Source organism: Propithecus coquereli, unplaced genomic scaffold, assembly GCF_000956105.1.
Source record: "Propithecus coquereli isolate 6110/MARCELLA unplaced genomic scaffold, Pcoq_1.0 Scaffold821, whole genome shotgun sequence".
NCBI classification, from domain to species: domain Eukaryota; kingdom Metazoa; phylum Chordata; class Mammalia; order Primates; family Indriidae; genus Propithecus; species Propithecus coquereli.
The window spans coordinates 77,854-91,428 of record NW_012154408.1 but is presented as its reverse complement, the minus strand read 5'-3'; the positions used below and the strand labels follow the sequence as shown (position 1 = coordinate 91,428).

The following is a 13,575-nucleotide window of genomic DNA, read 5'->3' as shown; positions in this document are numbered from 1 at the left end:
GATATATAGAAATGCAATTGATTGTTGTGTGCTGATCTTGCATCCTGCAACCTTCCTGAGCTCACCTACTCAACCCAAGAGCCCTGAGGGATGGGGAAGAGGAGTCCCCACACAGTGTATGCTCAGCAGAGACACAATGGTAGAGGACGTAGCCACTGTGACTGCCCCATTGTGTGGGGACAGGCTCAGACACCCAAGCCTGCAGCTGGTGAGGGGGAGAGTTGCACCTAAGCCAGGTCCCTCAACAATGAAGCCTGTACCACCTCTCCCTGTCTGCCAGGCGAGGTGGGGGATGTTGAAGTCCCCAGGCCAATTGCAGCATCCAGAGGAAGGCTGTGAGGGACCAGGTCCTTGGGGAAGGGGTGAGCAAAGGTGAGGAGCAGGACGGCAGAGGAGATTGGGGACAAAGATGAGGGGGGAAGAGACAAAGGGAGAGCTGAGGGGGAGAACTCCCGGACCATCAGGGGTCTCAGGGTGGGATAGCCTGGTGGCCCACCGTTCTCTGGGCACCCCTGGGTGAGCTCCATTTTCTTTTTGTTATTGGACAGGACTCCACAAAAGAAATCCCAAAGTGGGTGACTCCATCTGACACCCCCCCTCATACTAAGCCCTCACTGCAAATGCTGGACCCTCACGGTCAACTTGCTTGGACACAGGTGTGGATGACAGATGGGGCCTGTTGAAATACATGAACGTTTAAGACAAAACATAGGAACAATATTGTGCATGTCAGACAACAGGGATGTGATTGAGGGACACGTCCCACTAGTACCTCCACCCAGACAGCCTCCTTGGGTTTCCCCAGAGCAAGCCAGGCACAGCTGTGGGGGTCAGGCTATTCTTGCAGACATGCTGGGACACCCCCTCCTCTCTGCCTTCCAGCCCACAGGCCTCTGTCCTAAGCAGAGGGACAGAAGCCTGTGCCTACTCCTCTGCCCAGCTGTTTTCCCAGCTGCAAAATGCAGATAACAACCAGGAGAATGTGTTGTGGGGCTGCCTACTGTGTGGGGGACGGGGGCGGAGCGCAGACAGGCTCTTCCCGGCCTCCCCTTCCTCCTCTTGGCCAGCAACGCTGCCCTCCCCCAGTCATGCTTCCCTGCCCCCAAGTCTGATGACTAGTCTGGATGTGAGGCTCTATGCAAATCCAGCCTCTTCCTATAGGCTGGCCTCTGCCTCTCCCTGTGGCTTGCTTGGAGCTCAATAATTTGGGGTCCAGAGCTCCCTTCAGGAGATGCAGACTTTTGCTCGGGCAGTTACTTCAAGTCCCCCTTTCCTGCATCCCCCCACATGGGCTTGTCCTGCGTGGCTGTGACCCGGTTGGCCCCTGCAAGGGGAGACTTTTGTCCCTGTTTTTGTGGCAGGGACTTCCATCCTCAGGCTGAGGGAGCAGGGTTCCACTTCACCGACGGGTCCTCTTTCCACCTGATGGTTGGGGACCTCCTGTCCCAGCTCTTCTGGGTGGGCGGGGACTGACCCAATTGCCCCACCCCCGCAGGCGGTCCTGGCGCACGCGGAGCGCTCCTAAAGTTTGCACCGCGGGGACCGGTCGGTGACTCGTCAGGGCGCGTCGGGTGATGGCGGAGCCGACTAGGGCCGGGCCAAGGGTGGCCGCGGACGGGCCTGTAGCCTCCACGGACCGGACGGAGACAGCCGAGGCCGAGCCGGGGGCCGCCGAGATCCGGGCCCTGGGCGCACCGCCGGCCCACCGTGCCTACGCGCGCCGCTGGGTCTTCCTGCTGGTGGTCAGCCTGCTCAGCTGCTCCAACGCCATGGTACGGCCGGGACAGACGACGGGGTGCTGGGACGGGGGAGCCCGCGACCCCAGCCAGCGGCTCTGTGCTCGGCCGCTCCCAGCCAGCTGGCTTTCGTTTTCCTTCAGCTACAGCACAGCGCCCAGGTCCGGTCCGAGGTGCGGGCCGCTGGGCACCAAGGGCGCCCTCTCCAGGCCGAGGCTGGCGGTCGTGGAGAAAGGGGCAAATCAGGGCATGGAGCAGGGCCGGGTGCCTGGGAGGGTCTGCCAGTCGCTAGGCCCCAGCCCCCCACCCACCTCTTCCCAGACCCTCCTCAGCCTCCGGTGGCTCCAGCCAGAGGTCTAGGTCCCTCTCCACAACCCATCATACACAGTTGGGCTTGGAGAAGGAACCTTCCTTCATGCTCCCCAGCCCCAGGACAGGTCACTCCCCCCGGCCCCGCCCGCCTCCCCTGTACAGGCGTCGGTAGGCACCAGAGCGGAGGGAGGGCTTGGAGCTGCCCTTGCTGCCCTAGGGCTCTTTGAGGGGCCTCCTGCTCTCGCACACCTTAGGCTGTTATGGCTCCGTCCTGCCACCCAAGCATCCAGGCTGTGGCTGCCCCCACATCACCTCCCAGGCGTGCCTGTCCCTCCCTATGTGTGTGCAGGAGCCTGCCTGTGTTTTCTGGCCCTCCCAGGAAACCTCAGGAACTGGCTGTGCAGCATTGGCCATTATGCAATGGGAAGCTGCAGTTGGTAACAGGACCTACAGCTCAGGGAGGTGCCAAGTTGCTGTGGGACCATCAGGCCTGCGAGCAGTGTAGGGGGCTGCGGAGCTTCGGGCTCTTGCTCTTCTTTTGGTGCCCCTGCAGGCAGGTTGCTAGGGCTGGTTCTCTCCCTCCTTGCTGGGCAGGTGAGGAGAACCAGCCCAGCTGACACCAGCCACATCTGCAGCAGGGCCCTGGGCTCCGCTGGCTGCCCAGTGGCCAGGCCAAGCCCTCGCTCCTGCCGTGGGCTGGCTCCCTGGTCCCCTGTCTAGACACTGGGGAAGCCATAACTGGCTCTGGGTGGTGGTGAGGGTGCTCTTTGGATACGGAAAGGCACTCTACTGCAATGCCTCACCTTATCTACAAGTCATCACGGAGCAAACAAAACTCCACCCCCACACCGAGAATTGCTGTGGTCACCACAGTGAGCAGACAGCATCATATTCCCCTACCCATGTGTCCCTGAGACCCCCAGCTGCTCGCCTGCTGCCAGGTACCAGGGATCCCAAGTTCCGAGAGGGCAGGTGGAGCAGAGCTGGGGATGGCCCCGAGGAGGGATCCAGCACCCTGGATATGGGGGTGGCAAGGCCAGGAGCGGAGGGAGTTCTTGCACATGATGAGTTAGATAGTCATCCTCCCTACATGTCTCTGCCCCATCTGGCCATGGCCTCAGCTCTGGGGAGGGACAAGAACTGAGCTGTGAGTGGGCAAGGGATGGGCTCGCCTCAGCAGGGAAGCTTTGTGAACAGACACTTCCCTTGTCTCACTGGGCAAGGCCAGGCAGGAGGGGACAAGGCCAGGCAGGAGGTGGCAGGGCCTGGGCAGGGGCTCTTTCTGAGCCTGGAAAATCTGTCCGTTGCACTGTCCTGAGAAAAAAGGAAGAAAAAGCAGCTATTGCCCAAGCTCACTGTCACGTGAGGCTTAGCGGTCAGGCCTCCAGCTTCATTATGTGTGGGGAAGCCGGGGTCCCACTGCTCTGCCATGGAGCATGTGCCCTGGAATGCCTCCATCCTGAGAGTTGGATTAATCATGACCTTTGGTGAGTAGTACATCCTTGCCACTGGTCCCTGGCTGCTGGGCACCCCCATAATAAGACTTGGTGACTCCCTTTTTGGCCCTCCCTTCAGGGTGAGCTGACCACCTCCTCTGGGAAGCCCTCCCCACAACCCCGAGTGCACTTGTGCTGTTTGCTGCACATCTGTGGGGTGGAGTCGTTCTGAGACTCAGTCCTGAGTTTGCAGAGAAGCTGGAGGTACCTTTGCCCACCCCCAAAGCAAAGGGCTCCAAGGTCCCTCCTGCCTTTGGACACTGCCATCAGCTGCCCTGCGTGGCTCTGGGCCCCCCACGCCTCCTGCCCTTGTCCACCTGGGCATCTGCCATGGTGTCTCCACCCTCTTCTGGACCTCAAAGTCTCCCAGAATGTGCTCCCCTGCCCGGCCCATCTCAGCACGCTATGTGTCCTTGTGACCAGTCATGGCCGCACCCTCCCTCACCCTGGCTTCTCCCCCTTCACTTTCTGAGCTCCAGGGCCATGTCCAAGTGACTCCACCCCTCTGATACTCTGGCCTTGCTGTGTCTCCCTGTCCACAGCCTGTCACTTCCGCCCCACCTTCCACATAGCTCCTCCGGACGGTGCATGCTCCCCCTGCTGGCAGCCATCACCTACCTCAGAGGATCAGGTCAAGTCCTGGCAGGGCTCACAGTCCTGCGCGCTCTGGTCTGCCCCCCAGGCTGGTCCACAGTCAGGGTCCACGATCAGGGAATGGTCTCCAACCCTGCCACCAGTGGGGGGTCCTTGGGCAGAAAGACCCCATGTCCGTGTTGGGCTGCATCCCCATGGCCTTTACAGGCCTCCCTCAGGTCGGCCGGCAAAGCTGGAGGCAGCAGGGGCCTGGAGCCAGAGCCTGGTGGGCAGTGTCTGTGGCCCTGGGGCTGACTCCTGTGTGCTCGCCGCAGCTGTGGCTCAGCTTCGCGCCCGTCGCCGACACCATCGCTGAGCACTTCTTCCTGTCCATGGAGCAGATCAACTGGCTCTCACTGGTTTACCTTGTGGTGTCCATCCCGTTTGGTGTAGTGGCCATCTGGATGCTGGACTCTGTTGGACTCCGTGGGGCTGTGAGTCAGACCCTTGCTTGCTCTGGGATGGGGAAGGGTCCCCTGCATTTGGGTGGGAGAACTACTGCCTCCTCCCCAGACCAGGGCCCACCATCTCCACCAGCCAGGCCTCCCACGCAGAGCAGTTGGGGCAGCAAGGAGGATGGTGGTCTGGGTGCTGGGAGGGCGGGCATCTGGGGACACGGGGGGTGCCCGTGCTGGTGGCAGCACTCCTGACCCCATCCCTACAGACCATCTTGGGCGCCTGGCTGAACTTCGCTGGGAGTGTGCTACGCACCCTGCCCTGTGTGGCCGTTGGGACCATCCACCCATTCGCCTTCTTCATGGGTGGCCAGAGCCTCTGTGCCCTGGCCCAGACCCTGGTCATCTTCTCTCCAGCCAAGCTGGCTGCCTTGTGGTTCCCAGAGCACCAGCGAGCCACGGCCAACATGATCGCCACCATGTGTGAGTCCAGGGGTGAGGCCACCTGGGTCCCCTCTGGCTCTGTGCTCAGATCCTCTGCTGCCCTGGGTCTCCGGCTGAGGCAAGGGACTAGTGCCAAAAAGGCTCCGCCTGTGGCCTGGACACAGCAAAGCTGATGCGTTTCTCTGTCCATCCAGCGAACCCCCTGGGCATCCTTGTGGCTAATGTGCTGTCACCTGCGCTGGTCAAGAAGGGCGAGGACATTCCCATTATGGTGAGAGAGCTCATGTGGCACCTGTGTGTATGTGTGTGCATACACGTGCATATGTATCGTACATGTGTGCTCTGTACGTGTAGCCATGTACATGTGTGGTGCGAGCGTGCGTGCTGTGCATGTTGTGTGTGCATACACATGTGTATGTGTGGTCCATGTATGCTGTGTGTGGTGTGTATGCATACCTGTGCATGTATGGTGTGTGCATGTGTGCGCTTGTGCATATGCATGGTGTGTGTGTCTCTGTGCATGTGTGATACACATGCTTATGTATGGTACATGTATAATATGTGTGCTGTGTGTGCATACCTATGCATGTGTATAGTATGAGTGTGCGTGTGCTTGTGCATATGTGTGGTATGTGTGTCTGCGTGCACATGCATGGTGGTGTGAGCATGTGTGTACCTGTGCATGTGTGGTGTGTGCATGTGTGTCTGTGTGTGGTGCATGCATACACATGCATATGCGCGGTGCGTATGTGCTGTATGTGCATACATGTGCATGTGTGTAGCGTGAGCATGTGCGTGCTGTGCATATGTACGGCACTTGCATGTGTGTGTTTACATGTGTGTGCTTACACATGTATATGTATGGTGCATGTGTGCTATGTGTGCATACCTGTGCACATGTGTGGTGTGTGCATGTGTATGCTTGTGCATATGTATTGTGTGTGTGGTGTGTGTACACACATGCATACCTGTGTACCCACAACTGTGTGACACACCTGGCTATGTTAAGACCTGCTTCTTATGTGGGTGTGCAGCGGGCAGTTAGATGCGAAGTCTGGTGCTCGGGGAGGTCAGGCTGACATTTTCAAGGAGGGAGCCATCCCTGATGGTCTACGGAAAGCCAGGGCTCCTCATGATACCCCACAGCAGGCGCGGAGGAAGCAGAGCAGCTCTCACAGGCCCTGCGACTCACCGGCTGCCTGAGAGTGGGCAGGAGCGACTGGGGAGAGTGTAGAGTGTGCCGCTGGCAGCCCAGGGCAGGGCCAGGGCGCCATGCGGGGTGTGTGTGTCCACGTGGCCTCCTGTGCACACGCATACCCTTTCCCCAGCTGGGAGTCTGTGCCATCCCTGCTGGCCTCGCCTGCCTGTTGGCCACCACCTGCCTCTGGGAGAGTGTGCCCCCCACTCCACCCTCCGCTGGGGCTGCCAGCTCCACCTCAGAGAAGTTCCTGAACGGGCTCAAGCTGGTTGGTGCTGTGGGATGGGGTAGGGTGGACCTGGGGTGGGAGCAAGAGGCAGGGGAGGGGCACCCCCACCCCCACCCTGGTCTGAGCAGCCCCTCCCCTTCAGCTCCTGCGGAACAAGGCCTACATCCTCCTGGCCGTGTGCTTCGGCGGTGGCACTGGGATCTTCTCCAGCCTCATGGCCCTGCTGGAGCAGATCTTCTGCGCAAGCGGCTACTCCAGTGTGAGCCCTGGGCCCTGCCCTAGAGGGGCTCTGCCTCCCACTGCCCAGTGTGGCTGCGGTGAGGTGGGGGTGGCGGCTGTGGGAGGGAGTGGGGGGTTGGATGGGAAGGTGGGGGCACCAGGATTCTGTGTGTGGACTCTGCGATGCCCCTTCCTATTAATAGCAAGGCCCCAACCCTGCAGGGCTCCAGGGAAGGGCCACCCTCAGTATTTAGGGATGCAGATGGGAGGCCTTGCTCTGCCCATACATCTCCAGGTTGTGCCCTCTGCCCTCTGGCATCAGTGTTGGGTGTGTCTGTGTGTACCTGTGCACGCGTGTGGTATGTGCATGTGCGTCTGTGTGTATACGTTTGGCTTCTGCCCTCTGCTTTCTGCTGGGTGTGGGGTTCAAGGGACATGTTTCTGCCTCTGCCAGGGGGTCATGGGCATTAAGGACCCATGGGGTGGGGACAGGCCCTTCCCCTTAGTGATTGTTTTGATCCTGGGGCAGGGGGTGGCATGGGATAGGACACCCCCCCACCCCTGCCTCCCAGCAGGCCGCCAATAGCGCAGCTGTAACCTGTGTTGTGATGCCTGGGCCTCAAGCACAGCACAGTGACCCTACCATGAGCCCCTTGGTGACAGTGTACTTCCTAAGGATGCTGGCTGCCTCTTGGGCCTCTGGCGGCTCCCTACCCCAATAAATTGCCCTAGCCTCTCATCTCCTCCTCCAGGAGTTTTCAGGCCTCTGTGGGGCTCTTTTCATCATATTTGGAATTCTGGGGGCGCTGATTCTCGGCATGTATGTGGACCGGACCAAGTGCTTCACCGAGGCCACCAAGATTAGCTTCTGCCTGACCTCTCTGGCCTGCGTGGCCTTTGCCGTGGTGAGAGTGCCCTCAAGATGAGACCATGTGCAGGGGTGGGAGAGGGTGCCCTGGGCAGAGGGGCTGGGTTGTGAGGCCTTGGATGGGGCAGTGGGCAGCTTGGCTGGAATAGATGTCTGGACCTCTCAGGCCCAGCCCCTGCCGACTGGGGTGGCCCCTGGATGGGGTGGGTCTTCCTCACACCCATGCAGCTGAGTCTGCTGCCTGCCCAGGGCCAGCGGATCTGACTGTGCCCCCATCTTCTGCCATTTGCTGCCCTCAGGTGTCCCAGCTGCAGGGACAGACCCTTGCCCTGGCTGCCATCTGCTCACTGCTCGGGCTCTTTGGCTTCTCGGTGGCGCCTGTGGCCATGGAGCTGGCAGTGGAGTGCTCCTTCCCTGTGGGGGAGGGTGCTGCTGCAGGCCTGATCTTTGTGCTGGGGTGAGTGTCCATCTGCCCCCGCCACACCCCGGGAGCCCAGGGACCCTCCCCTGTCCCACCTCAGGCTATGCAGCCCAGGCCCTTTTCTATGAATCGAGGGACCTGCCTGCTCTGGCAAGGGCTGAGCGCATACTAAGCACCTGGGCCAGCCACGGAGGCCCATGCCAGCCAGAGCTGTGCACTGCCCTCGGAGTGACCGGTGGCACAGTGGGTGGCACAGGTGTCAGCCCCTTCCCAAGGTGGCATCTGGCTCTGGTGGGTGGACAGTGATGCTAGCGGGGGCTGAGGGCCATGTGTGTCCAGGCAGGTGGAGGGTGTGCTTATCATGGTGGCGCTGATGACGCTGACTGTGCGTCGCCGAGAGCCGTCATTCTCCACCTGCAAGCATGGCGAGGACCCCCTTGACTGGACAGGTGAGTGCCCCTTTGGGAGCCCCGGGGAGCAGAGGCCAGGCAAGCCTGCCCAGTTGGAATAGCCCTGGAGCTCCCACTTCGTGCCCTACCTCTGGGCCCCATTGGCTCTCCTCAGTGGGTGGGTGCTGGTGGGGTCAGAGGTCAACAGGCAGAACCCTTGGGGTCAGTCAGCATGGTGGGTGAAGCCCAGAGACCCTGACAAAAGCCCAAATGCCAGTGTGAGTTGTTTTAAACCAGGGAAAGAGAAACAGAAACAGAGAGAGACATGGTAGCAGAGATCTGAGAGTGGAAAGTGGGGGGGAGAGACAGAGATAGGGACAGAGACAGAGACACAGACAGAGACAGAGGGAGAGAGACAGAGAGAGGGAAAGAGACAGAGACATATGGTGGCAGAGATCTGAAAGTGGAAAGATGAGATGGAGGGAGATAGAGACAGAGAAAGACAGAGAGACAGACAGAGAGGGGAGTAGGGCAGAGATCAGAGGTGGGGGTTGCACACCCATTTCCTGAGACCCCGTGCTGGTGACCTCAGAGCTTACAGCTGTTGGAACCTGGGTCTGCAAACACCCCTTGGGGTCTGCCGGGGGCTGGGAACAGGGTTTGTGTCCAGGGCTGCTCTGTGGTTTGGTTAGTGGGGTCTGCATGGATCGGGATCACATCTGCCAGGCTTGGCCGTGCTCTCACGTGGGGAGCTCTCTGGTTGTGGAGACGGAGCTGTGTGCTGTGTCCCCAGGGTCCCTGCTGCTGATGGCTGGCCTGTGCACCCTCTTCAGCTGTGTCTTGGTGCTCTTCTTCCACACCCCCTACCGGCGCCTGAAGGCCGAGTCTGGTGTGTCCCCCTCCACCCAGGACATGTGCCCAGGAGCTGAGGACCACGCGTCCAACCCTGAAATCACCCCTTGAGGCTCCCAGCACCGCACTCCAGTAGGTTCTTCTGGCCCTGCCTCCCTCCTCCAGGAGCCTCCAAGGTCCGAGAGACTCTAACCAGGGACATCTTGTGAAGGGGAGGCTGGAGGGGAAAGTGTGGGCCATCTTGGCTGTGCCGGCCATGGCTGAGAGCCTGCCACAGACACTCAGGGGCTTTGGGACACCCAGGGCACGGCCAGGCAGGGCAGACCCTGTGGCTGCACGGAGAAGAGCTACCGCCCTGCAGACACTGACTGGACAGAATGCCCACAGCAGGCCAGACCAGGCGCACCGGGAGGGCGACGCAGCGGCCGCTGGCAGGTGGGGGCTGGCCTGGCATGCGAGTATGGCTGAGGCGCAGCGCAAGGGCGGGGTCCTGAGGGCCCCTCATGGCCCAGTCTGGAGTAGACAGGTGAAGGGAGCCCCCTCCGCTGCTAGCCGGGGAGAGCCGGTCCCAGCCCGCGGCCGCGCACACCCCGCGCCCCAGGGGGACACTCGCAGGCAGTCGGTGGGTGCTCGTTTATTGAGTGGGCGCGCCCGGAGGGGCCCTCACTCCTTTTCCTCTCCTTGGGTGATCACGTAGCTCAGCGCCTTGTAATCCAGATTGCCGGCCGCATCGACGGTGGCGAACTGGAACATCTGGTAGACCTGCGAGCGGTACGCGAGTCGGGCCGCGATTACAACCCAGTGCTCCACTGCGGCCGCTCTGGTCTCGCTTCTGGTCTGACTTCTGCGCGGGGGCGGGAATGGGCGAGGGAGGGACCTAGTGGCGGGGCCGTGGAGGGGCGGGGCTGGGGCGAACAGACCGCCGGGGCCCTCTGCCTGACCTGAGCCCATAGTCGGTCCCCCATTCCCAAGCTGGTCAGCGGTGCCCGGGTGTCCAACACCGTGGGGAGGGCTATGTGAGGTGTGCGGTGAATGGGGTCCTAGCAGGTGGGAGGGCTGTGGTCGCGCGCCGCTGGTGCGGGGCATGCGGGATGGGACAGCATTGCTGTGAGCTCTGCCCCTCAGGCCGGGACAGAGGGCACCGGCCGCTGGGTGGCCTCCAGCCGCTGACCTAACCCCTCTGAGCGATTCCGTCTCTCAAATGGGCACTTGAAGGGCCGCGGTGCTGCAGCCTCTGGGGGCCAGCGCCTCCCCCGGCAGACCCGGGAGCCCAGCTTGAGAGAGGGCTGTGGGGGAAGGGGGCGAGGGCTGCGGCCAAACCTCATCTGCGGTCATCTTGTCAGCCTGGGACATCAGCAGACGTTTGATGCTGAGGACAAGGAGGTGAAGGAGCCCAGTTAGGCTCTGAGAAAAGGGGTGAGTGGGGGTCTGACAGGAGGGGTGACCCCTGGGGGACGGGTCCTGCAGAGACCAGAGTGTGGGGCCCACGCGCTGCACCTGCACCCTTACCCACAGGCGTGGCACCTCTGAGGTCACCACTCAGATGTCATCACTCCTGAGGGGCTTGCCTGGGGGCATCCGATGGGGAGGAAGACTAAGGGAGACCAGAGGCAGTGCCTGTACACCAGAATATCCCCTTTCCCCAGCTCTGGGCACCAGGAAACTCTCCATAAAAGGGGCTAAAGACAGAGCACGGGTTGGAGGAACGATGGCCACCTGGGGTGCCTGGTGCCTGTGCAGGTTGGTCTCCACTTAGTTATCCCAAGGACTCAGGACCTGGGATAGCTGCTCAAGGCCCTGCAGCTGGTCAGGGGCGGTGGGGGGGGGGGGTTGGCATCCAGGTGGCCGACAGTCCCTCTCTGGGGCAGTGTCCCTCAGATCCTAGTCGGGGAGGCCATCAAGGAGCCCTTGGAGACCAACGTACTGCCCAAAGCCTGGCACTCACTATTCTTTGTTGATGCTGCCTTTGCCCTCGGGGTCGAGCGTCTTGAAGGCATTTAGAATGGTCTCCTCGGTGTCCGTACCTGCCCACAAAGAGGCCTGAGCCCTAGGCATTTGGGCTCCCAGTCCTGCTCGAGGCTGCCAAGGACAAACAGGGCAAGAGGGAGACCAACCCTGCTCCCAGGGCTCCAAGCCTCTGTCCACAAGGCATCTTCAACCTAGAAGGCCCCAGGGTTAGCCCAGACCTGGAGTTGGGGGCAAGTGGTCCGTGAAGAGGGACCAAGCCCTTGCCAGCTGGGCTGGCAGCAGGTATGGGACAGGGAATGAGTGTCCAAGCTCACACACTCTGGGGTGGCCGACAGGGGCCCTACCAAAGTGGGTCCCAGAATGCCAGGTCCTGGGACTTCCCATCAAGAGATCGGAAATTGTGGATGTTCATGTGAAATGTCTGGATTTCTGAGTGTCAACAGCCCCACTCAAGGAGGAGGGGGCTGGCCCCAGGCACTCACCGTTCAGTTTCTCCCCAAACAGGTTCAGGAACATGGTGAAGTTGATGGGCCCTGAGGCCTCCTTAATCATGGCGTCCAGCTCGTCATCCTTGACGTTGATCTTGCCTGTGGCAGGCATGGGGCGAATGTGTCACTGGGGAGGACGAAACTCTGCCCCACTGGTCCTTGCTAATATGTCTGCTGTCCCACCGGCAGGTGGGCAGGTGGCCCCAGAGCAGTGCCAAAGGAGCGGGGATGGGAGGTGCTCGGCCAGGCCTGTCGGGGTGCAGGCTGGGGTGTGTCAGCCTCACCCCAAACCCTGAGCCTTGGAGACTAGTGTCAAGGGCAAGAGCAGAGGAGACACAGACCTTTGGAAACACTGTGATCTGCCATCGTTATGAGGGAAGGTGGGTCACCTATGACCCCCCTCCACCCAGGTGGAAACCAGCCCCCAGCTCCCAAGGCAGGACCTCAGGCCAGAGGCAGCTGCTGGGAACAGGACACCCCTGGTGAGGAACAGTGGCCGGGCAAGGCTGTGCAGTGCTCGGAGTCTCCTCTGCAGAGGAGGGGGTGTCTCACACCCTCCCTAGAGCCCCCTGTCCCACAGCCCACCCTGGGTTTTCGTGCTTGGGCTATGCCACCCACCCTGTCTCACCCTGGGATGCTGTCTGCTAGCTCTGACCAAACTGGGCAGCTGCAGCCACCCCCACACAGCCTGTGGGATATGGGGTCAGCTTTGAGGCCAATGCCCTGGCTCCACTCAAGGAGGAAGCGTGAGGGTGTCCAGGTGGATGTTCCCCACTTGCCTCCTCTGTGGGCTGTGATGCATTCTGCCCCGGCACCTACCCACGGAGGCCCCGGCACCTACCCAGGGAGGCATAGGTGTCCTTCAGGTCCTCCTTGTCAATGAAGCCGTCTCGGTTCTGATCCATGAGCGTGAACGCCTGGGGACCAAGGCCAGGGTCGCTGTGCTGCGGTGGGCCAGTCCTGCCCCTGCCTTCGGCCCCCAGCTCATCAGCCCCAGGGCGAAGACAGGCTCCCATGCCTATTGGCTCTGGAGCAAGGCCCACATGGGGTCTTCCCAGCACAAGCTTCTGGGAAAAGGGGCTCCTACCGAAAGAGGAAGTCTCACCTCCTTGAACTCCTGGATCTGAGTTTGCTCAAAGTTGGAAAAGACATTGGATGATGCCCTCTGGGCATGAAGGGCCCCCCCTTCCTTCTTCTTGGCCTTTCTGCTGGCCTGAGATGAGAGAACTGAGGCTGAGGGCCCCCAGGCTGCCTGGTGGAAACTTCTAGGGCACCCTGAGTTTTGGGAGATTGAACTCAAAGGAGGGCCCTTGGGGCTGGAGGGGCCGGGCAGCTGGGGAGCACGCCTGCCCCAAGCCTGGGTGCCTGGGGGCAGCTGCAAGTGTCTGGTGTGGGCATAGGGAGTGGGGGAAGGGCAGTGGCTCCCAGAGGCCCTGAAAGAACACAACGGGCTCAGCTCGTGGCCCTACAGGAGCCAGCTTAGCCTCTTGAGGGTTCGAGGGGCAGATAGACTCTGTGGGTGGGCTTGTTCTGGGCATTGGACTTACATGATGGCCAGGAACCTCCATCCTGCCCCAGACTGTCACCATGGCAGCATGGGGCACGTCCCTCCCACCCCCCACACATCCATACCCACACATGCATACTCATGTGCATGTTCACACACGCACGCACGTTCATGTAAGTGTGCACACACATTTAAACACACTCATGCACATACACATGCCCCTGCCCCAGTGCCGGCCTGGCCACCTCTCACCATGCCTAGGCTGCCTGATGCGATGCCTCTGTGCTTCTCCCCGCCCAGTTCTAGCCCATCTTAAGCTTCTGTCTGGTCCCCCAGGACAGCTCAGACTTCGGCTGCCACTCCCTACAAGGACAGGCTTCAGGCCACCCCAGGGGACTGGACAACTGCAGAGTGAGCTTT

General features: G+C 61.1%; 2 protein-coding genes across 2 annotated transcripts; one reads left to right on the top strand and one right to left on the bottom strand.

Annotated features, from left to right (window-relative positions):
* The first annotated feature begins 1,574 nt into the window (after window positions 1-1,574).
* Window positions 1,575-9,840, top strand: MFSD7 (major facilitator superfamily domain containing 7). Its single transcript, XM_012663656.1, has 10 exons — window positions 1,575-1,772; window positions 4,453-4,611; window positions 4,842-5,055; window positions 5,211-5,287; window positions 6,345-6,482; window positions 6,586-6,702; window positions 7,415-7,567; window positions 7,830-7,987; window positions 8,291-8,400; window positions 9,134-9,840. The coding sequence occupies exons 1-10, from the start codon at window positions 1,575-1,577 to the stop codon at window positions 9,301-9,303; spliced, it is 1,494 nt and encodes a 497-aa protein (XP_012519110.1). The 3' UTR covers window positions 9,304-9,840.
* MYL5 (myosin, light chain 5, regulatory) lies at window positions 9,841-13,518 on the bottom strand. The gene is made up of 7 exons (XM_012663694.1): window positions 13,408-13,518; window positions 12,754-12,861; window positions 12,490-12,565; window positions 11,643-11,747; window positions 11,138-11,216; window positions 10,513-10,561; window positions 9,841-9,954 (listed from the first exon to the last, which is right to left on the bottom strand). Exons 1-7 carry the CDS (start codon window positions 13,408-13,410, stop codon window positions 9,856-9,858), a joined length of 519 nt encoding a protein of 172 aa, XP_012519148.1. The 5' UTR covers window positions 13,411-13,518; the 3' UTR covers window positions 9,841-9,855.
* Window positions 13,519-13,575: the final 57 nt, after the last annotated feature.

What these genes read in the sequence shown, in the direction of transcription:
- MFSD7 (XM_012663656.1), top strand. Translation starts at nt 1,575, where the DNA reads ATGGCGGAGCCGACTAGGGCCGGGCCAAGGGTGGCCGCGGACGGGCCT. An exon ending in TCAGCTGCTCCAACGCCATG is followed by an intron (nt 1,773 to 4,452) that starts GTACGGCCGGGA and finishes TGCTCGCCGCAG; the next exon opens with CTGTGGCTCAGCTTCGCGCC. An exon ending in CTGTTGGACTCCGTGGGGCT is followed by an intron (nt 4,612 to 4,841) that starts GTGAGTCAGACC and finishes CCATCCCTACAG; the next exon opens with ACCATCTTGGGCGCCTGGCT.
- MYL5 (XM_012663694.1), bottom strand. An exon ending in GGCAGCATCAACAAAGAATA is followed by an intron (nt 10,562 to 11,137) that starts GTGAGTGCCAGG and finishes CCTTGTCCTCAG; the next exon opens with CATCAAACGTCTGCTGATGT. An exon ending in ACAAGATGACCGCAGATGAG is followed by an intron (nt 9,955 to 10,512) that starts GTTTGGCCGCAG and finishes TACCGCTCGCAG; the next exon opens with GTCTACCAGATGTTCCAGTT.